We start from the raw sequence: 27,853 nt of genomic DNA on the forward strand, positions 1-27,853 counted from the left end.
TCAATTTGGATTTTCTCCTCATTTTGAAATACTAAACATACTCCTGCTTTCTATATACCTACATATATATGTATGTATGGGGGAAGAGAGAAAAAGTGAATGACTTCATATTTTAATTTCTTAGTGAGAAAGGAAGTGCTTTCAGAAAGTGAGTTATCTATGATCTTTATTTTCACAAGGAAGTAACAGTAAATATATATTCAAGTAGTTCTGATTCTTTAATAGTGTGTCACTGCACAGTAAGTCATATTTATATTTTAATATGCATTAGCTGCTAAATATAATTATTTATAAATTCAATTTTACAGCCAAAAATGCATTCAGTGGCACAGGACAAACAGGAAAGAAAATCAATACCAACAAGGTGACTCAGAAATTGATATAAAATAAGATTTATTTGCAAATCATTTTGACAACAAACAAGTATACCTCTGAGCTGTGCATTCTGGGGCGTACATATCAGTTCCTTAACCACCTTTCTGAGTTTTCCATTTGTATGCAATACAGCACACCGCTGGAATTCAAGACAAACTTTGAAGTGTCCTTTGGCCTTCCTGTGCTAAGTAATCCCTTCCACAAGCACAGTGTAGGAGAGCCACAAAGTCTCAGTAACAAGAAGTTGTCACATGAAATGCACAATGGAAGAACCCTGGTTTACAAGGGAATCTGCTGCTTTCACTTTTGTTTGGCAGAGGGTGTTTTAGACACAATGTTAAGCACTCTGAGATTCCCACAAGTGCCTGGTACTGTAAGGAAACAAAACAAAATTCACCTCCCCCAAACCTCACAGCTAGGATGATTACTTTTCTGTCTTCAGATTAGGAATGCATAGTATGCTACGACCCTGCTTATGACCTACCTGAGTGCTCTCTCTTGGAATATAAGGAGCCATGTTCCATTTAAAAAGTAAAAGTTCAAGATTTAATGAGAATTACTGCAGATAAATGAACTCAGGACAGAGGCAACAAAAAGAATCAATTTACTGTAGTTTGTGACTGTAGAAAGGTAACCTCTAAATTATGTTTAGCGACAGTAGTTAAAGGGAAGAGAGCAGTATCCTCAGAATATTTCTTTATTTCTATCCTTCCCCCAACTCTGCTCTTTCCCTTTCAGGGGGTGGGGAAATTTTAACTCTGAAGTCTTTTTCCCCCTTCTCTCTAAAGATTAGCTATTAAGCAAGTTTTGAGAACCCTAATGACTAAGTTCTTTGACCAGATCACATTAAGTCTATCTTGTTCAAGGGGAACACCACTAAACAAAGAAACAGCTTCTGTGAGAAGGAAATTAAGGTATCAGAATTAGATTTACTATTTTCAATATAATTCTAGAAAATATTTCTTTTTATAGCAAAAGATTGTTATTCTTCTTTACGAAGCTCAAAGTCATCCTAATATTCAAAAATATTACATTATGTAATACATTACTGATAGCTAGTTCATTTAATTACTTAGGCAACAAAAACTGGAGAGACTAATGAGTCTTAGAGAAATCATTTTCTTTTGGCCTACTTTAGAAAGGCTAAAACAAGATCCAAGTGAATGTTCTCAGAGATCAGCCTACAGGACATCCACCATGGAAGTCTTCTATCCCTTCTGGGGAACTTAATCCATCTTTATGGAATATAGTTGGTCATTTCATATAAATCAGTTATTGAAATCATCCTTGGAGCAAAGTCCAGAATCCAGGATTCTCTTCAAGCTGAATACCTTATACAGTATCATGCTGCCTCCTGAACAAGCTTGCAACTAAAAAGAGATAAAGATTTCAGAACAAATCATGTTCTATGTTGACAGCACAGTGCCCTGTTCAATCTGTCATCCAAGCTTCAGATAATAGCAAGATATGCTCTCTACCATTAGGCAGCTGAGTCTTTATTCTTTTGAGCCATGTGAATACCCACATTTATGGTGCAAAGATAAACGCAGTTAAATTGATGTTTGTTGACTGCTGATGTGGGCAACACAGAGGTACTGCAGCAACTAAGCTGCTAGTATTCTGCACTCTGAGCATACCACCTTTAACAGAACATTTTGAAGACCCCATGTAGTCTGCTAAGTTCAGCTCTCTTACATAGGTCTGATACCTAGAAATGCCCTTTTTGATAGGAAGTCTTGTGGAAGTGATCAATTTTTCAAATGCCATTAAAAGTTTTGGCAGAATTAATAAGAAATCTGTAACACTCTTGCTAACAGTTATAGTCAATGATCACTTAGAAGTATTATTGCATTTTAAGCATAAAAATATAGGAGGTTCTATAAAGAAAGTCAAAATAGCATTAATCTAATATTGATAGTCATATAAAATAACTCACAATTATGTAAGCTTCTGTATTTAATTACACATTTAAAAATAAGTTATAAAAATAATTAAGCTTCTTTAAAACCCCTAAGATAGTTTCTTCTAGGAGTTTTTACTCATGTCTATCGATTGTCTAGCATCAGCAACAGCTTCAGGTACTCGAACAGTCATATCGTTCATAGATTTCTTCAAGCAGATCTGGCAGCCCAAACGTGATCTGTAAAGAAATATGGCATTGCTTTTAGTTTTACACAACCATATATCTAACAGCATTCACCAGATTATTTCGCCAGAATTCAGTCATCCCAAACACATTATGGTCCAGAAACTGTTAACCTTGTGCATGGTCTTAATCAAGACCAGTAGTGAATTGTATACATCCATGCAAAGAAATAAACAGGATTAATCACGACCATCAGTTTGCCTACTTAAAAAACAGAGTTCAGTACATGTAAAGTTTTACACTGAGTATTTCCTCCTTGCTGAGGAAACATACAATACGGATGACCCTTCCATTTTTAATGATTCATTAATAGATTAGTCAAGTTTAGAGAATGACACCTGATCTGCCAAAAGACCATTTGACATCTCTAAGGAAATGAAGTCAATGAATGAAATCCTCAGGAAAGGTATAGCCCAACCCATCCAAAGACCCAAAGTCTGAAGGCAACCCTAGAAAACAGAATGTGCATTTGGACAATGCTCCCGACAGCTTACTTTTGGTGAGCTTTTAGAGTTTGTCAACTACGCGCAATCTTACTGACAAGAAATTAAGAATTTTTTTTTTCCATTTCCTGTCACTTTTATCTTCTCCAAAGTATGCACCCAAGTCAAACGTTCTGGATTTCTGGCATGTGTGTGTGTGGGGGGGTGTAAATCACAGTCACTTTAAAATCCTGCCTTTCAGTAATTTATTGATAAGGCAGTCCATTCCCACACATCTACTTGCAGTTCTGGACCAGTCAAGCAAGGCCCTGCATGACCACAGATTTCTGAAGCATCTACAGGATAACATTTCCATTTGTTATGCACTAGCCATTTTAAGAAGAAGCAGAGTCAGAAAGGAAGAAATATCTTCCTATGACCAATATTAACGAAAAAAAAAATCTCTGTGATAAGATAACGGAGGGCATGCAAGACCCCCTTGGGACCTACTAATTTCTTTATTATAGATACAAATAATAGATATGGCCTTTTTAAAAGATTTCAAATGTTCAATTCTTCAAATCTTTTCAGAACTCATTCTGTGGAAGCAGCTTGAAATAGTGTCAGAAATTATGTGCATTAAAGAAGCTTGTCAATTTTTTAGCAGATCCTAAACCAGAATCACAGAATGGTGAACAAAGGAGCAAACTACACCTGAAGATAATTTGATTAGTTTCTTAACATGAGCTAGTAAATGATAATACTTTGGGGAAAGCTAATGTATTCTGAAATGCATATTTATGGCTCTGATCCTACAATTTCATCCACCCAATGAAAAATACTATGTTCACAGAAATAAGTGGAAAAAAAAATGAATTAATGCAACCTGTGTTAGATGAGACAAGCTGAAATTAAATATATATTTTTTAAATACATTAAAGTCCCCTGTGTTTAATCTCAACCACCACTGTATCCTCATAGGATGAATCCTTTCTTTAAATTTTGTTTCTTCACTCCAGCAACATACAGTAGCTTCCTCTACTGTTGTAACACTGGAATCCAAGAAAGTCTTGCTTGCTAGTTCTGAGACTTATTCCCTGCTTTTCCAAGGAACTACTAATTCGTGCTTGTTCTGAAAGCTCTCAGCTTCCTAAACCTCTCTTGGCCTAGCCTATCCTACATTCAACGCAGGGCAAGATTTAAGAAACCAGAACCAATCAACGAGAAAGGAAAAAAAGCTATTCTAAATGCCAGGTTTCAATTTTCAAAGTTGTAAGGAAAAATATTTCTCTCATAATGAAGATGCGTATGTGTAGGTATTGGTAAGTCTCAAAAAATTGTATCTTGTATGCACTAATGGTACATTTCTGGTTTTGTTTTCAAACTGAAGGAATCAAGATTGGATCATTAGGCCAGAAAGGTAAGAGTGAACAAAAGACAAGAAACACAGGAGGGGAGGAGAGTAAAATGCTCATGGTACCCCAGAAGATGTAATCCTTCATTTTTCTGTCATTTAGCAGGGAAAATCTTGTATGTGAATGTTTGAATGTTAAAAAAAAAAAAAAAGTTTAATACCACCAGTAAATTCTGTAGATATCATAAGTCCCTTTTTTTGCTGGAATATCTTTAAATACCAAGGCATGTACATCCAATTAAATATAGAATGCTTAAACGTCAGCAAGGACTGGCAATGTTCTGTATCATCAGTTGAATAATAGTTTTATCAGTACAAGACCCTAGGCAGAGAGATACTAGAAAAAAAGTGATACTAAATTAATAAAGAACTCTTTCAAGCATGTAGCTATTAACTGTTGTTAAAGCCCCAATTCAGCAGTATACCTGAAAGTAATACTTCTATATAAAAGACTGTATAAATCAACTTCTAGTTCCTGAAATGTGTGTGTGCATATACACTTCACAGAAATATTTCAATTTATGAATATGCATACATAAAAGTACTAAGATCAATTAAATCTATTAGCAATATGCAATTTCTTATATTTATATTGTAGCTGTAGTATTGTTTGCAAGACTTAATTTGACTTAAATATCTGATTTTCACTTGGGACCAATTCTGACTTTACATGACTAACATTTCCGACAAAATCCTAGTTTACTGAATCAGAAGTTATTCTACGAGAACACAGCACCAGCTACAGTAATTGTAAAACAAGATTCACCAACTCAATTAATTTATCCCTTACACAAAGAAAAATCTAACTCCAATTACCCGAGAAACCAGTTCTTAGCCTAACAAATCAGTGCACTACCTTAATAAACATACCTACAAGTTATTTCTTCAGTTTTCTGAAAAAATGTAGGAACGAGTGTGGGGTTTTTTTTCCAGCATTCTAAATAAAAAAGTTTATATTCATGGGGAGCCGATATCTGAGCGTTTTTAGATACCATATTCTTAGAGAAATAGAATGGGTAAATTAAATGGATCTTCCTAGAATTAAGAAAGGAGGAGTGATGTTACACAAAAGTTAAACAAGCTAAACCTCTGAATCATTAAAATTTGGGAATCATTTTGGTATATTCTTGGACATAAACTGCACTTCAGAGGATTAAGCTCCTAACAACATTTATAAGGATTCATAGTCTATTCAAAGATATATCTGAAATGCAGTATAAACCAAATCATCATTAAATGACCTACCCTTCAAATACTTGGAATCACAATAAATCTGTTAGAGGCTAATAAACAGCATGAATTTTATCCTGAAAGAAAAGTATCTAAAGGTTCATCTTCCAAAAGATACAGTGGGTTGAACTGCAGTTCCTCTTCCCATTAGAAGAAAAACAAATGGAGTATCTTGACATCTCAAGACATCTCTTTCCCTAAGACAACGTTAAGGAGCAAAAAATGAACATTATGTATTAACAATGAGAGCTGAGGAGTTTTTACTTTTACTAACACAGAAAAAAAAAGCAGATTTTTCTTAACTTATGGTCTCAGGTGAGCAAAAAGGCAGAGTGAAATTTATGTTTAAACATGCTCATGATTAATCTATCCTGTGGAAGGCACATCCTCCAGGGAACCCAAGCATATATATACATGCCACATATCAGAGTTCTGCTTTAACATTTCTAGTAAGACAGTAACAGACATAACTGCATAGGTTTCTGGCAAAACACTCTCCTAACTGCTACTGTTTTGTGGAGTGTTAAACATAAGAACAGCTGTAGTGCATCTGACCAGAGGACCATCTCCCTCAATATCCTGTTTCAGCCAGTGTCCAGCAGCAAGTGTTAAGGAAGAGAAAAATGAGGGCAAGCATAGAATGATCTCTCTTCAAGGTAACTTCCTAGTCTCCAGCATCTTATGGAACTTCCTGAGCCACAAGTAGTATCCTTGTGTTTAAACACCCTGTACTGGATTCCCTCCCCCTCCCCCCGTATTTACTAATTGCTTTTTGAACCCCTTCAAATTCTGGCATTCATAACCATCTGTGGCAATGGATTTACACCTTGTGAAGTAACACTTCCTTATGTTTTGAGGCTGCTACATGATAAAAACTAGGTAGCACCAAGTGACCTTGTGAGAAAAACTACTTTCTCTAATTTTCCTATAGCATTTATAATTTTACAGACTCCGCTCAGAGCTCCCTTCCTCAATTCTTCTCAACAGCCTAAGAAGTTTTGATCTTAAAAATGATTTAGTCCGTGCATGAAAGCCAGTCCACATTTAACCATTTCATAGCCCTCTCTTTACTTCCTCTTATTGCACCTTTTTTTAAAGACAAATCAGAACAGCACAAGTACAAAGCTATGGTGAATTAACATTTTCCCCCATAAACAGGATTTCCTGCTTTTCTACCTGTTTCTTCCAAAAACAGCTAGTGTTCCATTTGCTTTTTGGAGCATTTTTGCATCAAGCCATAAACTGGCATTCCTGCAGAAACATTAGCTAGCTAAGAGCCCATTTCAATTATATAGTATACATAGTATATTCAAGTATAGTATAAGTTACTACTGTTCCATCCTCCTCTCCATATGCACTGATTTGCAACTATTAACATCAAATTTCATCTGCTATTTCATTTCCTATCTTTTAATATCACAAGATCTTTCTGCATGTCTTCATGGACAGTTTTTGATTTTACCACAATGAGTAATACAGCATTGTAAATAAACCTTGTCATGTTACTCTTTACCTTTTTTCAAAGCCTTTGACAAATATGCTGACTATGCAAGACCTAGCACAAATCACTCAGAGATTACACTGCTGATCTGCTACAAGATAGCCAAATACTTCTAACCCTGTTAAAAGACAAATGATCATTTAACCAATTCTTTATCCTTCATATGGCAACTGCTCTCATCCCACTGCATCTCAAAATTTATTAAAGGATTTCTGGAACTTAAGTAAACTATATGAACGGTAAGATCTTTTTTCATGCTCAGCGATTAATTTGATGAACTCTAACCGTTGCTTCCCTCTATAAAAGCTTTATTGGATGCTCACCTTACCATTAATTAGTTGAAACTATTACAAAAAGTAACAGCCAATAGATAAATGTATAAAGTGCCTAGTATGTAATCAAACTCACTGCTCTCTAGTTCCAATAATCTCATTTTAAAAATTGGGTTGCTACCTTACATTCCTCTGCTTTGGAAGCAGTTTTAAACCAACTAAACATTACAGGTTTGTCGATTTCCTACTGAATTCCTTTAGAACTCTTGGGTGAATACCACCTAGTCCTTACCAACTGTTTCTACTCATGTTATTAATTTGGTCTAATATCCCTTCTATAGGCACATCAGTTTGAGACTAATCCTTCAGTAAATTCCTGGCAAAGAAAGCTTCCAGTGCATAGACATCCCTAAGTATCTCCAGTGAACAGTACAAGAGACTGGGAGGGGAAGGGAGTTATCATCTGTTTCTATTTAAACTTTATATTTTTATTAAAAGTGCTCATTTACTTGCCTTGTTGGCCCTACACAAAGAAAGTTTCCTGCTTCTGTTAAGTTAGAAACAAAATTATTTCTTCTACCTTTTAGCAAGGTGTTTCTCAGCTTATTTTTTATTCAGTATTCTTATAGTAGTTATTTTTTAAACATTCAACTTGCCAGGGCTTGCTTTTCTCTTACTGAACTACTTTTAATAATCTCCATTATTCTGCAGTTACTCAAACCAATTTTGTTTTAGTGTTTCTAATCAGTATCTCATTGTAAAAGATATCCACCATCATGACACCTCTTGACCTTTGCAAGCCCAGAGAGTCACTGAGAAGAAAAACTTTTATTCTTATACTTATGCAAGGGTATAGTAGTGCATTTCCATTACCAAGGTTTGCATCAACACTATCTATAGTAAATGTCAGAGGCACTTAAAAAAGCAGTTTTCCAGAAAAGTTTACCTTTCATACATACAAAAGATCGTTGGCATAGGAAGAACAGCCATGACATTAAGAAAATCTGTAACATGCAAGTAACATGTCTTCAGAGGGTCTAAAACATAATTTGGAGAAAATAAAAGAAAAACTTAAACAGAGTGCTTCCCATTGCTTTCAGTTCTTCAGTAAAAAACCCTTGCTTTAAAGTTTAAATTTGTGGGTATTGCTACAGACTACCTGATCACAGAATCACACAGAATGGTTGAGGTCAGAAGGGACCTCTGGAGATCACAGTAAGTTGAACAAAAAAGTTTAGTTCATTATTCTCTAGAGCTCTTTGAGTAATTGGTTTGGCTCAGAACTTAAAGGTTATTCTTAGAAGAATTATGATAGATACCAAGAGGGAAGTCAATTCACACTTAATGGCCTTATGGTTTTTTCCAAGATTTTAAGTATTTTCTTTGGCATAGGACAAAATGATAAAACAAAAGCAGCTAAGGCAAGCTATGAGTACACAGCTCTACCACTTTGCCTTTGAAGCTCCTAAAAAAAAATTGTAATTTATCTGAAAAATGTGTACTCTCACGTAGGAATGACTAATACAGGATTCTCACTACTGGTACAAGGAGATAAATGAGTGAATTCAAAGTACTTCTCTGCAGAATCATAAAAAAATAATGCTATGCAAGCCAGGTATGAAGCCCTCTGAAATCACTGGAAATATTTTCAAAAACTTGAACACACAGTTCCTTTGAAACCCGAAGATTAGGGTTTATGAAGCTTCACAAGAAACAGCTGCCTACTATTCCCATGTACGTTCAATGATAGAGGCTACGTGTACACCAGCAAGTAGTACAGCTCACCAGCAATGAACCTGTAGAGTGAAATGGTTTGTGCAGCGGACGGGACACACTTTTTACAAAGTGGGGGCAGGTGGAACAGAGGGCTATGTCAGACAAGCTCTAGTCTGGCTCCATGCACTGAATGACCACTAGCAGTTGCAGCATACTCTTGGGTTTAGTTTCATCCAAAACAAACCTGGTTTGGGTAGTCTAAGAACTCTCTGACATCAAAGCACAGTAAGTGGGGATTGCTTCAAAATAAATTTGATGCAAACTAAAAAAGCAACATGGCACATTCATAAAAAACATTAATTAGTTAAAGACTGATGGAAAAAGAAAGTAAAGGGAGAAGGAAGGGAAATAAGAACAAAATCACACAGAGGACAGCACTGGCAAAGTTTTAGGCGATGGAACTGTGTTTTTGGTCATGTTTCACTATCTGACACTTCTGCACCAGACATTGAAGAGCAAGTACTGGCAACTGGCATTCTTCAACTTATGAAAACACTAATGACATCTGCCTAATACGAATTCAGATAAACAATACGTAAACTTGCCAGTCCCATTTGTGTAAGAGAATCTAGCTATTCATTAAAAAGTGATTAAGGCATTCTAGGAATATCAAACTGCCCCATCTGCAGACTCTACTTTCAGTTCTTTGGTGTAGTGAAGTGTTATGTTGCCTTACGTTTCTGTGAGGCCATATGCTAGGTCTAGCATGTCCATCTCTTCATCAGTAATTGCATCCAGTTTCTCAAATACGTGGTCTTCAAAGATTAAGTGACAAGTTGAACAGGCTAGTGTTCCTTCACAGGCACCTAAAGAAAGCACCAAGTTAACAGAAAACTTAACTTCCATATTACAGCAGAATTCCTTCATATATCTGTTTCTCTGCTTAATACCAGGAAAAGATTCTCAACTGAGCAGTAGTGTCATATATTCCCACATTCATGTATCTGCTTACCATTCAACTGTTGATAGTATTTCTACATTTCCTACAACATTAAAGTTTACTTGAAATTATCTACTGAAAATACTTAAAATACTTGACTAATTCCTTCTGTCCTTTTTTTAAATTTAAAAAGTAGTTTTTATAAAATCACTAGTACAGAATGCTTAAATTGTTATCATTCACAGTATGGGCAATCACTCAAAAAATCAGTAACAGAAAAATTTGTACGTACCAAAGCAAATGGAAGCACAGCCTGCATGTATAACCACCGCTATCAAAAGAAACTGCTGAATTCTACATCAGACTTTAAGAATCATGCAGAAAACACTGCCCTGTTACAATAGCATCATTAGCCATGTATCATAATGAGCATGATACTGTACTAGAAGATTTGGTATTAAAAATATAGAATGTCTTCAAATACATACAAATCCATATGAAGAAACAGGGTTTAAAGTGTAAAATGACAAGTAATTTAAATTTTGTCATATCAGCAGTTTAAGTGTTCTCATGTTGGACAAAAGGAAAAAATCCACACTGATCAACCTATTTACATTACAAAGGTTTTCTGGAATGTAAGGCTAGTAATAGCAAGTGAATTGAGTGCAGCTGAATCATTCAACTGTTTTAGAAATATCTCTGCATGAAGACTTTTATCATCATTACTGCTGCACATGGGATGCCCCCTAGCGATAAAAGTAAACATGTGAGATGATTTTTTTAAGTGATTAAAAAAAAAAATACTACACACACACACTTTTACCTTATTTACATTGATGTATTTCTCTGCTCTATAACGGTTTTCTACTAAAACATCATACAAAAACATCTAGAGGTAGGAATAGCACATGCTATAAATATAATTAGATTGTTATGGTATCTCCAATGATTATGTTGGCTCCTGTTTATCAACAGCATTGCCATTTTACTTCATCACAGTGCTTTGTTAAGATAGCTGGCATTTCCAAATGTGAGAAGATATTAACTGTATAGGTAGACCAGCTGTAAGCCTATAGGATACATTTAACAAATGCTACCCAAAGCTAGAGTTGTCCTAATGCATTACAGGTTTAAGAGAGGATTCCTCTTTGCAAAAGGAATGCAACTCGTTACAGGGATTTTACAGACTTAAAACAGATTTTATTACTAGCACTGAAATTTATTTGCACTTAAGTAACAGACGTATAGTCTTAAGATTTCACACCGTGCACCAGCCTAGCCTACTGAACTTTTTCTATACTTGCTCCATACTATCCACATAATTCATGCACAGTGTAACTCCATTTCTAGCTTTAGTGTGTAGTATTATTTACTTACACTTATATTCACTTAAACCCCTGTTTTGAAAGCTCTCACATGTAGAATCCTACTATTTCAGTTGAACTAAGTATGGAATAGAGGGGAAATCTTAGGGAACAGGAAAGTTTTCAGAACTTCCTCCTTTCCTGATTTTAAGCAGAACTTATATCAAGATAGAATTTCACTAAGGCATTGGGATGCAATATTCTGATTCTGCATACATATTTTCATGATTAAATATTTTACTTAAAATTGGATTTTAATACAATTCAGTTTGTACTGAGGCCATTATTGAAGGCTCTAAACTACTTAATAGGTTTACTGACTCAATACCTTACTGCATAAACAAGGTACACGCCATAGGCTTACAGTTTGCTCTATTCACTAGTCTTTTATATAATAGATGGATTATTGCCCATAATTCACTTTAACATTTCTAATATAATAAAATAATTATTTTTAATCATACATGTACCAACTTAAGTTTGGCAACTTAACTAGTAAGCTTTCATTTGCCTTGAAAATATAACTCTGAAAACATTACATTAACTCAGTATTTTCCATGCTTTTCTATTTACAATCTTGTCTTTACAGTTTTACATCTGAGATTGCAGTCTCACTTTTACTTACATTTCCAGGGTCACAACTCCTCACACTGGAAACACGACATAGTTAAAATACTAGTCTACAGAAGTTATTTTTTATTTTTTAAAAAATTAAAAAGAAAATAAGTTTAATTTTCCAGACAGTAAAGAGAAAAAAAGAAAAGTAGAATTCTAGTACTCCTTCAAAGAGCTCTGCCAAAACTCCACCACCAAGAACAATTCAGGAGAAGAAAGGGCAAATCGAAGTCAAATTACATGACGTTTTCTTCCACTGTCTAGTAGTGTTAACTTACTTCTCTTCAGAGGAGCTTTGACAGAATAAAAGAGATACATGACGGAATAAAAGAGATTTGGACATTGGACTAGATGATCTCCAGAGGTCCCTTCCAACCTTACCGATTCTATGATAAGATGTTAATTCAGTGCCTTCAGAGCCTTTTCTAGGCTTTTGTGGCCATTTCTTTCAAAACTCTCAAGTTCACCTTGACAGAAGTTTCCTTTTCTCTGCCAAAAATTACTTCAGTGTTCTGAGAGCTTTCCCTTTTCTTATCTAGTTCTTTCCCTTAAAAATATGATCTATACAGTTATCTCTCTGAGGTACTAAGAGTATATTTAAAGTCTTATATTTGAAGTGTAGTTGAAGGCATATTTTCTTTTTCTTGGGAAAAAAAAGAAGTATAGAGAGAAGTATAGCTCTCTATGATATCTTTTACAGAACACAATGATATATTTTTAATTTTTGGCATATATATTTAAAACAATCTTATCTTCAAATAATGAAATGATTTTTCATAAATTGTCAGGATACCACGAGATAACTAATACCCAAACGTCAACACTGATGTTGACTATCATCGAATGTAACAATGGCTTATCTCTATCAACACAACAATAATACAAAAAGACTGTAACTCTCCTTACCAGTACTGAAGAAACCAAAATTCTGAAATGAAGTAAAAATATGAGTTTTCTGTTATCGTTTATCGTAATCAGTTTGATCATGGCCATATGATTTGAAATGGAACTGAAGAAAAACTCTTTTCATCTCTCTGACAATCATTGTTTGGATATTAGTTTTAGTATCATATTGAATAAGGGAAAAAAAATCCCTGCTTTTCAAGCTAAAAAAAAAAACAAACAAACAATATGATTCGTTGAAATATAGGCATGTGGCAGCAACTGATATTTCTTTTTCTGGCCTGTAACTTTGGGTTGAGAGTGAAAACTGCCTATTTTATGCCTATACCAACTGATGAAAAACAATCCTCCCCCTGCAGAAGCCACCGAATAAAAAAACACACATACACACCCAAAAATCAAAGCAGCACAAACCTCAAACTAATCAACCTGTGGAGACTAACTAAGGAAGCCAACATGCAAGGGAAGTTGGTTTTGTTCTTCTCCCTGTTATTATACTCTCAGAAGTTTTCCCAAAAGGTACATACCTAAAAAGACCCGTCAAAACAACCGTAAATCAGAACAGAGAAAAAAGGAAACTGAAGCAATGTCTCCTAAAATAAAACCTGACTGAAAATGACTACTGCAACTCACTATTACCAGCCTTAGAGTTTGGGGAAAGAAATAAAAGAGTATATCCCCACCACCACTCATCTCTTATTTTTAGGTCTGGTTTCATGAAGACAGAACTCAGTATGGCAAAGTTCAAGAAATGAACCTGTCTCCTTTACCTGACTGACATGGATTTGGTTGTTCCTTTCACTCAGCACTCAAACACTACAGCAATCTGTGCTACAAAAAGACTGATAACAAAACGAGACTATACAACAACACAGTTAGCAGTAACCTGTCACTGTTAGTAGTTTGTTATGCAACCAGAGCCTTTCAAGTCACAGAAGAGTTCTCAGGTAGCATCTTTCAGATTCCACCTTGAGAGCACTCTGTCTGCATTTCCCTCCTTTAACATTTAAACATTGAAAGTTCCAAGGCCTAGCACAAAAAATTTTCAGAACTTGACCCTATGCACCTGCAGAAAAATAGAAAAAAAATCCACGTAAAGAACTAGGTTTTTATAGACATCATAAATAAACCAGTAATTCATTATAATTTCTAGACATTGAATGTGTTATTCAAGGAATCTACTTACCAAAACCATCTATGTCTAGATTATTATCAACAACAACATCCAGCAGTGAATCCCCAGGTTTTCCTTTGGCTGTTAGTTTATCACCATCACGATTTATGAAGTGAACAGTTATCTTCTCTTCTGAGCTGAAAAGTATATAATGGAACATAAGAAAGAATTTAAATTTTTTTTAGATGTTTAAAAATGATTCAACACTGCTAAAACAGCAATCACTATCAACTGTAAAAGCACAGAAACCTAACTAAGTTATTGGCTTTTAAACTCTGTAATACATACAGGCTTCTTCTGCTGTACACTGAACAATACAGTCTTGAAAAATAAAAAAAAAAAGATCTTTAGATTTGTGCTCTTATAGAAGATCCTGATGCTTCACTTTTCACAGAAGTCAGAGCTGCTTTATTTTAGACACAAATTAATATTTTTAGCAAATAAAAAACGATTATTAAATACTTTTCTTCACACCTTTATGAATTCTTGCTTTAGATTTATGAAATTATAATTTTCTGATTGTTATCATTTAGGTTAAATTTAAAATCTTCCTGTTTCTGGTTAGAATTTAAGATATTTTATTAATTTCAAAATTTAATTCATCTCTCTTCTCCCTTTTCTCACAATAATGGAAAATATTCCAAAAACTTTCTGCTTCTTTTAGCACAGATCGTAACACGTAAAACAGATTTCATTCTCTTATGATTTCACTTTATAAATTTTAATTCTAGTGAAGTTCATCTGAAGATTGATGTTAGTGTCAAAGGAAGAAGGCTTCACATATTTTTCTACTTTGCTTTTTAGACAGTCACATACATTTAAGAAAAATACTCGGTATAAATATTTCCTATTTCTAAGTATAGCATAGGTATAGAAAAACACAGGGATTTTTAGTGCCTCAAATTATGTCATTTCCTATTTGAATTAAAGGAAAGTTGTTAATAAGCTAGCAATTAAGAAAGTTTATTTTTAGAAAGACTATTCCCTTTCTTATGGTAAACGAGGAAAACAAGAAAAACCTTGTGGAATGACAAGGAATAAAACCTGCCAAGAGATACAAATAAAACACATGAAGGCTAATGCAACACCTATGTTTCAGTGTGAAATCTACTTCTAAGAAAAGCATGTTCAATATTACAGTTAATCTTTGTAATAATTGTAGACTTCGAGTAATCACCACATAGAATGCATACAGGCTTGAAAATTAAATCACACCCAAGAATACACTAACTTGAAGAACCAAATATTAAAACCAAAATTTGAGAGTGGCCATATTAATGCTTTGGTAAGCCAGTTATATTGGAACTGGTTATAAAAGAAAGTATGCTTTTATTGTAATCTAAGTTGTAGCTTGTTTTGAAAAATGACAGATTGTTGATCTAGACTTAATATACTTGTCAAAACTGTAAAATTACTTGGCAGCAGTATGTGCCGTGATTCATTACGCTGTCATGCTCATTTCTTATCAAATAAACCCTCAGTCTATTCTCCAGAAGACAGCCACAAGCTACTTCTAACAATGATTCCTTTCAAAAACTATAATCAATAATGAAGCACTGAACTTGTTTATCTACAGAATTCAGCTGAAACATAGACTATAACAACATTCAGAAAACTTAAAAGATACATCTTTACCAAGTGTAATTAAAGTCGCACAGTTGTCATCAATGGATGACCTCCAGCAAACCACGCTGCAGCAGATTAAGAAATTACTGCATTCATTCTCCTCTGCTCAGTATTACCACCTCCCATACTAGAACCAACAAGACAGGCACCAGCTTCTTAAACATAGTAGTGCAAATTCTATCATCTTCACTGAAAGCCAGCTTCATCAGAAGTTTTAGACTGCTGGGTTTGCAATAGTTAGAGACATAGAGGTTCACATTCTCACAGTCAAAGTAAACCACCAACAGGAACTTTTTTGGGGGGATAAACAGCTTCAGAAAGCCCTTCCAGTTTTCACAGAAATAACATTTCAGGAAATGAGTGTATTTCTGTCAGGGTGAAACATAATACAAATACAAGGGTACTCGCACTTAACAGGCATCCTCTACCCAAGATACAGGCATGTCAAGCGGAAAATATTTTCCAATATTCAAAACTTACTCTTCTGATAGGATAAGGTGACCACAAGTAACACAGATCAAATAGTAAGACATCTAGTCACAATCTGCTGAGATCACAGGAACCTTTGTAACAGATAAATCATCCCCCTCCCCCAAGCCAGTTTTCAAAACATACTTGAAACAGTCTTCACCTAGGTTTTTGGGATAATACCACTGTGCACTGCATCTGACTGAACAAAAATGGCTGAAAAAAAAAGTAATAATAAATCAATCAACCTTTACAGGTCAATGACGTATGAATACTACAAGTGGTACAAAGACAGAACTGCTCATTACAATATATTTACGTCAACTTAAAACAATCTTGTCACTGCATTTTTATGATACAATTTAATGAGCAGCACAAACAGACCTAATTTTAAGGCAAAAAAGTGGTTTTGCACAATCTCCACTCAAATTGTCCTACCATCATGCTTACACTGGTATTAATGAAAATCAACTCATTTTGCTAACATGACTGAAAATCAACCTTAAAAACAAAGTCGTCTCACGTGAATCAGCAAAAACTGACTGAGCGGCTGCAAAAGTGACACTGGCCAAAATAACGCAAAGCCACAAGACACGAATGAGGTCACCTTTTTAGCAGTAACAGTCTTGCATTAGCTTCAGCCTGTTGTGGCACTGCATCTCGTCTGCTCATGCCTAACCTGTGTAGCATGTAAGTAGAGGACAAACTGAACCACCATCATTAAGTCATTGCCTTCAGTTAAAGAGTGTTAAAATAATTACTCTTTTTGACCTTGTTATTAACAGAGACTAAAACTCGTTTCATAGAATCACAGAATCAGTAAGGTTGGAAGGGACCTCTGAAGATCATCTAGTCCAACCCCCCTGCTCAGCAGGGTCACCTAGAGCATGGTAGACAGGGTTGCATCCAGGCGGGCCTTGAAGATCTCCAGAGAAGCAGACTCCACAACCTCTCTGGGCAACCTGGTCCAGGGCTCCGTCACTTCCACAGGGAAGAAATTCCCCCTCACGCTCAGGCGGAACTTCCTGTGCTTCAGTTTCTGCCCATTGCCTCTTGTCCTGTCACATGGGACAACTGAAAAGAGTTTGTCCCCGTACGCATTGATAAGATCCCCCCTCAGTCTTCTCTTCCCCAGGCTGAAGAGGCCCAGCTCTCACAGCCGTTCCTCAGAGGGCAGATGCTCCAGCCCTCTGATCATCTTTGTAGCCCTACGCTGGACTCTCTCCAGTAGCTCCATGTCTCTCTCGTCCTGGGGAGCCCAGAACTGGACACAGGACTCCAGATGAGGCCTCACCAGGGCTGAGGAGAGGGGCAGCATCACCTCCCTCCACCTGCTGGCAACACTCTTCCTAATGCACCGCAAGAGACCATTGGCTTTCTTGGCCACAAGGGCACATTGCTGGCTCATAATCAACTTGTCATCCACCAGCACTCCCAGGTCCTTCTCTGCAGAGCTGCTCTCCAGAAGGTCAGCCCCCAGCTTGTACTGCTGCCTAGCGTTATTTTTCCCTAGGTGCAGAACTGTGCACTTGCCCTTGTTGAACCTCACGAGGTTCCTCTCCACCCTACTCTCCAGCCTGTCCAGGTCTCTCTGAAGGACAGCACAGCCCTCTGGTGTGTCAGCCACTCCTCCCAGCTTGGTATCATCAGCAAACTTGCTGAGGAGGCACTCTGTCCCTTTGTCCAGGTCATTGATGAATAAGTTGAACAGGATGGGACCCCGTACTGAGCCCTGGGGGACGCCACTTGCCACAGGCCTCCAACTAGACTCCATGCCACTGATGACCACCCTCTGAGCTCTGCCTTTCAGCCAGTTCTCAATCCACCTCACTGTCCACTCGTCTAACCCACACTTCCTGAGCTTACCTAGGAGGATGTGATGGGAGACAGTGTCAAAAGCCTTGCTGAAGTCAAGGTCCACTGTTCTCCCCTCATCTACCCAGACAGTCTTGCCATCAGAGAAGGCTATCAGACTGGTTAAGCAGGATTTCCCCTTGGTGAATCCATGCTGGCTGCTCCTGATCACCTTCTCCTCCATATGCCTGGAGATGACATCCAGAAGGAGCTGTTCCATCACCTTTGCAGGGATGGAGGTGAGGCTGACCAGCCTAGAGTTGCCTGGGTCCTCCTTCTTGCCCTTCTTGAAGACTGGAGTGACATTGGCTTTCTTCCAGTCCTCAGGCACCTCTCCAGTTCTCCAGGACCTTTCAAAGATGATGGAGAGCGGCCTGGCAACAACATCTGCCAGCTCCCTCAGTACCTGCGGGTGTATCCCTTCCAGGCCCATGGATTTGTGGATGTCTAGCCTGCCCAGAAGGTCTCTAATCCTTTCCTCCTCAACCAAAGGAAAGTCTTCCCTTCTCCAGATTTTCTCCCTCACGTCCAGGCTGGAGGATTCCTGAGGGCTGCCCTTAGCGGTGAAGACTGAAGCAAAGAAGGCATTCAGCAATTCTGCCTTCTCTGTATTCCTTGTCACCAGGGTCCCCGCCCCATTCAGTAGTGGGCCCACATTTTCCCGAGTCCTCCTCTTGCTGCTGATGTATTTGAAGAAGCCCTTCCTGTTGTCCTTGACATGCCTTGCCAGACTAAATTCCAACCGGGCCTTAGCCTTCCTCGCTGCATCTCTACATACTCTGACTGCATTCCTATAATTCTCTCAAGTAGCCTGTCCCCTCTTCCACAGTCTGTGCACTTTCTTCTTCTATCTGAATTTGGCCAGAAGCTCCTTGCTCACCCATGCAGGTCTCCCGCCCCTTTTGCTGCAAAAATTTATTTTCAAAAGCAAAAATGCAGATCCAACTGAAAGACTAAGAAAGTGTCTAACTTTGTCACAATCTTAAATACTATTCATATGGCCAAAAAGTTTAATTTGCAAATCACCAAAGCTTTACTATGCATAAGCCTAACTGGTAAACATTTATGTACACAAACAGTTCTGAGAGTAATGAGACTAGTTACACATTTGAACCACATACTGTGCAGATCTTTTTAGTAATTGACAGAAATATTTTTTAAAAATCTGCATGAAACAGTATTTAGGTTTTATGTATCTGAAGTAAAATTGCTTTTGTCTATGCAGACATCATTTAAGTGGAAAAAACATATAATGTAACCTAATCACAGATAATTAATATGAAATGCATGCCAGGTCTGTGCAAGCACACATAGTCTCAGAATTATCATGAAGAACTAAATATATTTTATGTAATCCGCATAAAGCATAAATATTCCAATTCATGCTCAGATTAACCCCTTTCACCAGCTGTAAAATACAATTCCTTTCTTCATACTGTTGTCACAGTACTATTAGCTTTGTTATCAAACTTTGCTAGGATACACTCAATAACAAACCTTGCAATTTCACTGAAGAGCACCACAGAATCATGACTGCTGTTCACTGTCCCTCCCATGCAAAAAGAATATGTATTCCAAGAACCCTGACAGTTACCTCTTCCCCCATAAAGGAAGTATCCTTTGGAATCTTTTAACTATTACTCTCATGTTAAGAACCATCTTTTATATTTCCACACCCCCCCCATGACAACAACTGTAGCCCTGTGTTGCACATGGAAAGATCAACACTTATTTCCAGATTTTTCTTAAAGGGTCATCCAATAGTCCTGTTTAAGTACCAAAAGAATTTCCTACGTGAAACTATTATGCTAACACTAACAGACCTTGTGTTAAAATTCACAAGTCGTAAATCTGAATCAATATTTAAAATGTGGTAAAATAATTACGTCATGCAGCAAAACTACTGTATAAACTTATCTAAACTGGTATCAAATAGTTCTGAGATAAATACTATTCATTATGAAACAAAAAGGGGGAAAATAGATTAAAAAGGCTAGAAAGTAACAAACTTGGGAATGAAAACATAATGCTTGATGCTTCACTGAAACCCCTGGTAACTTCTGCTCGCAAAAGTCACCCCAACTGATGATTTTACCTAGCCAAGTGTTGATCCTGATAAGTCTTTTTACCAGACTAATGCTGACTGATTGTAAGTTCAGGAACTGGTCTTGAATAGTATTGACTTCTGGAAAAGGTAGAACTAGAGGGAACAACTTGAACATAAACTGGGGAAGTACAAACATCGGGGCGGGGGGGTTATTCCAGGACTCACTCACTCAGCCAGGTTACGACATGGACTATGTGAACAATACATCTGAAAAACGTGCCTGTACAATTTACTTTGCTTGTGTAATGCGTAACTTCCTGGTTCACTTACAAATCTCTATGTAGTCTGCACGTGAAAAACCTGAGGGATTATAAGTCTCGTATTATAATTAGGTGAAGGAATAGTTTCCTTGCTGAATATTTTTTTCCTCCCATTTTCACCCTGTTCAATAATTTTGATAATTTTTAAAATCTTGAGAGACTTTACCAAGATGTTCTCACTTTTTTAAAATGAAAAGCAGAGAAACAAAGATATCAAAACAACAAAGTTAGGGCACTCACTCAGCGCAGACCTATTTTCAAGACACAAGAGTCACTCAAAAAAAAAAATCTAAACCAGCACTTTACAGGAGTCCTAGACTAAAAAAAATAGTCTGTCTCTCTGTATTAAAACTACCCACAACAACAAAGTAAAGGAACACCTACAGAAGAGTTTAAAAGCAAACTTTTGGAAACAGCTTTGATGGCCAGGGCATTTCTCAACCCTCTGGAAACAAGCTAGGTTACACCTCTGGCACTGGATGGCTGCTCCTGTTTTGAATAAAAGAAACTTCTCTGACTTCTCTTCAGGTCGACTTGGCTTTTATAATATATTGCCCTTTGTATTCTGAATACTGAAAGCTATCTGTAGACTTTGATCTACCTTTGAATACAGAAGATGCAAACTAAGAAGGCCATGCCTGAACACAAGCTTTGACCACGTTTGCAGTTGCAAATGCATAGCTGTGGACTGTGAGATACTAAAGGTCAACAGAGGTACCTCACGTTGTAACACACGCTCGTAAGCGCTGGGGTCTTTTTCTGTGCACTTAGATGCACGAGTGCTCTTCCTACACCAAAGGCAGAGACCTTCAGGCTCTATAAAAGAAAAATCTAGTTAGGCTTTCTAAAAAAGGAGGTGACAAGCACTGTACGGAGGAAAAAAAATAAGTAACGCTGGTAAGGTCGAGAAGGACGTTCAAGGAAACACAGACAGCCTAGGTTAGCCTCCCTCGCCTCTGCGGCCCCGCCGCTGACGGCGCAGCACGGCCCGCGGCCCGGCCCGACCCGGCGCGGCCGCCCGCCAGGCGCCGAGGCACCGCACAGCCCGGCCGCCGAGCGCGGGCCTCGCCGCGGCGGGCGCTCGGAGCCCGGCAAACACCCCACCACCACCACCACCCCGCCGCCGCGGCACCGGCGGGGCCGGGCAGAGCAGGCCGCGACCGCCGAGGGTCTCGCGGCGGCGGCCCGGCCCGGCCGCCCCCGCCCCGCCGCCAGCCCGCCCCTGCTGCCGGCCTCGCCGGCTCGGACCCGCCTCACCTGAGCGCCGCCCGGGCGGAGAGCCCCAACGGCCGGGCTGCCCCCACGGCAGAGGCGGCGCTGCCGCGGCCCGGCCTGGCCCCGGCCGCCGGCGCGGCGGAAAGCAGCCAGCGGCGGGAGGCGGCGGCGGCGGCGCGGAGGAGCCGCAGCGGCCCCGGGGCGGACATGGCGGCGCGGCGCGGCGCGGCGCGGGGCAGGGCGACGGGGGCGGCCGCTGCCCGCCGCGCTGCGGCGGCGGAGGGCTGGGCGGGGCAAAGTCCCAGCGCTCCCTCCGCCGACGCGAGCTGCGCCGATTCTCGTAGCGCCTACGCCGTCTACGCAGCGCAGTCCGCGCCCTCCCCCCCCCGCGCCGTGGCGGCGGCGTGAGGTAACGGGTCGGCGAGGCGCGCGGGTTCGGCCGCCGCGTGCCGGCGCGAGGAGACGGGCGGCGGTTACGCAAAGGGCGCAGCGCTGCGCTGCGGGCGCGGCGTCGCGGGAGGGCCGCCGCCTCCCTCTCAGCCTGCTTGTTGCTCCCGCAGAACGCGGCGCGGCCCCGTTAAAGCTCCGTGGTTCCCGAACCGAAGCCCTATCCCGTTCCCCGGGCCAAGGCGGTCCGCGGCGCCCGGAGGGCCTTGCCGCCCGCCCCGCTGGGCCCCTGAGGCGTGTGTGGGCGGCCTGCGCACGCCTTGGCGGGCTGGAGCCCCGGGAACGCCGCGGGGCGGCTGCGGGGACGCTCGCCCGCCCCGAAGGACGCTTCGCCGCCGCCTGCCCGAGAAGCTGCGGGGCCGCCGGCTCGGGCGGGTAACGTTCGCGCAGGTCTCTGCGCGGGGCGCCCGTGGGCTGTCCGGGCGGGACGCCCGGCGATGGCCCCTCCTTGTTAGCGTTTCTCCTGACAGAAAACCAGCTGCTATGACCAGGCGTGTGCAAAGGGACAGCAGTGCGGTTGTAGATTAAAGGAATGCCCGCTTCTTAATGCTGCGTTAGTGTTAGGGAGTTTTATTTCCCAGTTTTCAGTAACAATGCCACTGAAGGTTTTAACTAGAGGCGAGCATATGTGAATAGTATTGGGAAAATTTGAGATTACCTGGGCCTTCACAGATGGTACATGTGAACTTACTTTGGCTCTGCAATGTACGCTTTGCTTTACAGGGTTTGCTTACGTGGTTACATAGATCCCCTACACCCATCACACACAGACTGGAGAGTGATGCATGAATGAGGAAGAAATGCACATTTTACTTTTACATAATTTATTTAAACAAGGGTGAAAATAAATGGGGAGCAAGGAAGAAATGTTTTCTCCTGACTTGATGTGGTAGACAAGATTGCTTTCCATGCCTTCTGATTTCAGGAGTATATTTTTGTTGCCACGGGGTAAGGTGAAGGAGCGAGATAGCACACTTACACTGGTGTATTTTCTTTAAGCGTGGGAGAAGGTTGTGGTGGGATGTCAAGAGCCTCCAGTGTTCATCTGTAAACCAAGTGACCTAAATGTGCCAGCGTTTCCTGCTTTATGTGCGTAGCTCCTACCCTCTAACTAGGTAGGTTAGATTCTGTATCACTGGACAGAATCCCTCTACCTATTACAAAGAGGGCCAACATACAGTTTTGCATAGTGTGAATCTTCTGTTTTAAACTTTGTTTCAATTATTGCTATGTCAAAGTAGTTTTTACAACACTTGCTCTGTATGTATCCCTTATCTGAAATTTCTCATCATCCTTTACAATCCAATATTCTTTCCATATTGGTCTCCTTGTCTAGACATAGCACAGGGTTTTAAATTTATTAAAGTTATCTGGCTACAAAATATCTCTAAATTTCAAGTTTCTTGAGAGTGACTATTTTTTCTGGGCATTTCTTTAAAAACTTTATCTATCACAGAGGCTTCAGTAACAGAAATCAGCAGGGCTGCCACTGTGTAGTACAGGCAGAGTCTCCACCTATTTTATTTTGATTACTAGCAAAATAATTTCATTTGTTTAAATATATTCTTTGTAGAGTTGCATGTGTTAAATGTAACTGAAATCAATGCACAAAATACATTTATTCAGTCATAATAAGAATAAAGTTAATGTACTCACATGAGTTTGTCATAGAACAGTCACTGAAATAAATAGTCTGAAGGCTGGATATCTCTTCACCCACACAGAGCTCTGTTTCATTAGTTTTCACTTTGCAACACCAGAGAATATGGCTACATAGCATCTGTTTATTTGAGCATTATTGCTGCAGTGTAGGATCACATATGCATACTTGTATGGCAGTATACAAGTAGCTACGTACAGGTTTATCTGGGTTTCTAAATTGTAAGGTCAAAAGAGTGTATCAGATAATCTAGTCTGACTTTAAGCAGAAAGATGCTTGTCATAAATTAATAGTTAATGTAGGAAATATATCTGAAAGGGACCATCTGGACCTTATACTCTGAACCTCTGCTGTCACATCCAATTCAAGTAACTAAATGTAGAAGTATTTATCTGTTTCTTAAAGTTTTCTTTCCTGTGCTAATTCCACTAAAACACATTCCCAAAACTTCACTCCTTGGAAGGATAGAGAGCCTATTTATTTACTAATTTCTAATTAATTAATTTAATTTTTAAGTATAGACTGATTTTTACTAATTTATCCTTGGCTAATACTGTCCATGAGTTTAAATAGTTTTTGTCCTTTTCCAATGTTCATCCATAGTTTATTTATTATATCCACTCTTAGCTCTTTTGTTTTAACCTCCCTTGTTACTAGCCTCCTTTCATAAGACAGGAAACTCTTACTAGTCTCCTGTTTATCCTATTGAGTCTTTTGTGCATATGCTAGTTTGAATTCATCCTTATTGAAAATGGCTAGATAACTAGACTGGTTTATCTAGACTACTACTAGTCTAAAAACTACTAGACTAATACTATTACTTCAGATCTTGTACAGTGTCTAATTGAAATGCATAGCCTTATATATATCTAGTATTATATTTAATTTCCTTTTGTGTAGACATCAAATTTGTGTCCCAAAATCAGTTTGTGTGAGATGTCCCTTATTGCTTTTCATTAATGCGCCCACAGATAACAGTTCCCCAAGCTGAACACAGTAAGCTCTCTGAACTTTGCTTCTATCTCCTTCTATGCAGGATTTTCATTCAGGTATCATCTTCATGAATAAGGCCATTTCCATTCACACAGAATCACAGAATGGTTGAGGTTGGAAGGGACCTCTGGAGATCATCTAGTCCAACCTGCCTGCTCAAGCAGGGTCACCTAGAGCACGTTGCACAGGGCATGTCCGGGCAGGTTTTGAGTATCTTCAGAGAAGGAGACTCCACAGCCTCTCCAGGCAACCTGTTCCAGCGCTCCCTCACTCTCACAGTAAAGAAGTTTTTCCTTATGTTCAGGTGGAACTTCCTGTGTTTCAGTTTGTGTCCGTTGCCTCTTGTCCTATCGCTTGGCACTACTGAAGAAAGTCTGGCCCTATCCTCTTGACATAAAATACCCTTAAGGTATTTTAGATTTTAATAAGATCCTGTCTCAGTCTTCTCCAAGCTAAACAGGCCTAGCTCTTGCAGCCTTTCCTCATGAGAGAAATGTTCCAGTCCTCTAATCATCTTAGTAGCCCTACGTTGGACTCTGTCCAGTAGTTCTATGTCTCTCCTCCATTAATCAACTATACTTTGTTACCATATTCAACCTGTACCATAGCTCTGTTCCCACACCTGAGACTGCCAGGTCCATGAGTGCATCAGAGACCTTTTCTGGAAGTTTAGTTGGCCACGTTAAGGAGTATAGCCATCTGCACCCAAGGTCAGCTCCTTACCTTTTAAAAAGCCTAAAAGCAAGGCCCTGTTCCACCTTTTCCTGAGGAACAGCTTTTAGGCTGAGGCTGTTAACACTTTTACCTGCCTGTGCTATATTGCAGCTCTGCAGCAGGTATGTCTGCACCCGATTTTAACTGTGACCTGGACCCGGACACTGCTGGCTTTGATTCCTGGCTTGGCCACAGACCTACCTCATCACTACGGGCTTGCCAGGTCATCACTGGACTGTGTCTGACGGTGAGCAGTGTCTCTGGATCTGATCCTGACCTTGACTTGCCACTCCAAGTCCTGGCTCCTTGTCTGTGATGTTACTGCTCCACCTACCTTGTTCTTGCACTTGGCTCCCAGCTCACCTTTCTTTGGGGGGCAGACGGTCCTTGCTACTCCTTAACACAGACACACAAACACAGACCCCCGTTACACAGCTCCTTCCTAATTTATAAATGACCCATACTTTTGTGTGGGAAAAGTTGAAGAAAAACAGTGATGATGGAGCAGTTAATTTAGGATACCTGAATGTAAAATAGCAAGTGAAATAAAGGAGAGAAAAATTGTAAACAATCTGTACCTAACATCTCTTTGAATCTCACATAGGTTTGTTTGCAAATTCACATTGCTTATCTTCATGCCATGTTCATCCTAATGATAAACCCTTTGGAATGTAGATTGTATCTTTCCTATTTGTTTGTATAGGTTCTTGCACATTGGGAAACAGATGTAGTGCAAATATTTTTATAATTATGTTCTTCAAATTTTGACTATCTTTCTGTTTGTATGTATAACATATGGCCAACAAGCCACTAGATGGCAAAGTTTCAGTGAGATAATACACATGTATTTGCACAATCTTCTGTCCCCAGCTGTGTCAGTGAGACCATGGGGTGTAGTCCTATGACAGTTTATAGGAATCTAGGGTGAAGCTGATATGGTCCTCCTTCAGCACAGTTCCCCAGGCACTCTCTTCCTTTTGCTATGCTAGTATTCATGTGGCTATATAGCTAGATGTGGGGTGGATTCATAGAGGTGATCTATGCAAAAACTAACCTAGCGAAAAAAGGAAGAAGAAGAAAGCAAGCAGTTTCCATCCATATTAGTTCCATCGGTCAGCTCACTACCTCATTATACAAACAAGAAAACGTATTTAGGGAGAGCAGCAGACCCCAGTTAGATTGTTTTATGCTGTTGAGCCATGGTATCATAGATTATTCTTCCACCTACCATAAAATTCCATGGTTCAGGGTGATAAAAGCTTTACGAAGATATATAAATTATCAGTCAAATAATCTTTGTAAGTTATTAAACATGACCTCTGTGACTCTTGGGTTTGTGTTTACAAGAGGCATGTAATGAATGTGTATTTCCAAACTCTGATTCTAGCTGTTTAAAATAAAATTTAAAAATAACAAAACCACAGACTTCTGTGCATGATTAGCTTCCTCTTGGACATTATCAAAGTTCTGTATGAACACTTGTTTTAACCTGGAATTTTTTGGAAGCAAGACTGAGCGAACTTATTCAATTGAAATACCCTAGGGGATCCAGAAATAGGAAAACCTCCATACTTCATGAGGGGCTTTCCATTTGTGATTGTCTCCTGTTAGCATGTGTGGGAGCAGAACCATACCACCCAAGGCTTCTAGTCTAAACTAGAGTGATCTGTGATATCATAGGATTACTCCTCTGATTTCTGGCATGACTACTACAGTTCATTCCCCTGGCTATAGTTGCTCTTTGATTACAAGAGATTTATTCAGTGCTAAGTCTTCACAAGAAGGATAGGAGAGCAGAGGGCCACATTATTTCATCTTGGCAATCATCTCGTGTGTTTTGGAGCAGGAGTGGTCATGTGAGCTATGATACAGTATATTTTCTAAATGTATTTTTCTCAAAACTGTGATTTTCCTCTACCTGCTTGTTCTAATTTTTAGACCATGTAAATGACCAAGTTCTTTATTTCCATCTGGCCCTGGCAGCTCAGTACCTGAGAACTTGATCTAATTTTAAGCAATCAAACTTAAAATCTACTGGCAATAAAAATATAGTAAAAATTGACCATAGAAAGCTCCAATCAATCAACAATTGGCAGAGATTCAGCTTGTAACTTAGTGGGACACAGGCCTGGCACTTTATTTTCACCTTTGGCCCAGGAGCATAGGACTTTGGAGCAGTGAGATCTGAAGTAATCCATACTGGAAACAAAGCAGAAATATAATGGAGTCTTCATTTGCCAGTGAGGTATTAATGGATTGGAAAATGCTCATAAGAAGGTTGACTTTATTTTGAGAATTAATGCAGTTTGTAAGCCTTTCTGTAAAAGGTAAGTAATCTGAGTACCATCAAAGTTTGTAGACAGGCTAGGCAATTTTGCTGTTAAAGTGATTTGGGAACTTCAGGCTTTTTGTTAGTGAAGATCTGAAAACTGCAATG

At 39.1% G+C, this 27,853-nt stretch overlaps 1 protein-coding gene across 1 annotated transcript; it reads right to left on the reverse strand.

The window, feature by feature from the left end:
* Positions 1 to 376: 376 nt before the first annotated feature.
* On the reverse strand, positions 377 to 21,811 carry FDX1 (ferredoxin 1). The gene is made up of 4 exons (XM_062577403.1): positions 21,645 to 21,811; positions 14,085 to 14,209; positions 9,813 to 9,942; positions 377 to 2,515 (listed from the first exon to the last, which is right to left on the reverse strand). The coding sequence occupies exons 1-4, from the start codon at positions 21,809 to 21,811 to the stop codon at positions 2,401 to 2,403; spliced, it is 537 nt and encodes a 178-aa protein (XP_062433387.1). The 3' UTR covers positions 377 to 2,400.
* Between the last annotated feature and the right edge of the window lie 6,042 nt (positions 21,812 to 27,853).

Source organism: Rhea pennata, chromosome 1 (genome assembly GCF_028389875.1).
Source record: "Rhea pennata isolate bPtePen1 chromosome 1, bPtePen1.pri, whole genome shotgun sequence".
In the NCBI taxonomy this organism is placed as follows: Eukaryota; Metazoa; Chordata; class Aves; order Rheiformes; family Rheidae; genus Rhea; species Rhea pennata.

Coding starts and splice junctions, on each gene's coding strand:
- FDX1 (XM_062577403.1), bottom strand. CDS start 21,811: ATGTCCGCCCCGGGGCCGCTGCGGCTCCTCCGCGCCGCCGCCGCCGCC. Junction 14,210..21,644: donor TCCGCCCGGGCGGCGCTCAG/GTGAGGCGGGTC, acceptor TATACTTTTCAG/CTCAGAAGAGAAGATAACTG. Junction 9,943..14,084: donor TCTAGACATAGATGGTTTTG/GTAAGTAGATTC, acceptor TGCTTTCTTTAG/GTGCCTGTGAAGGAACACTA.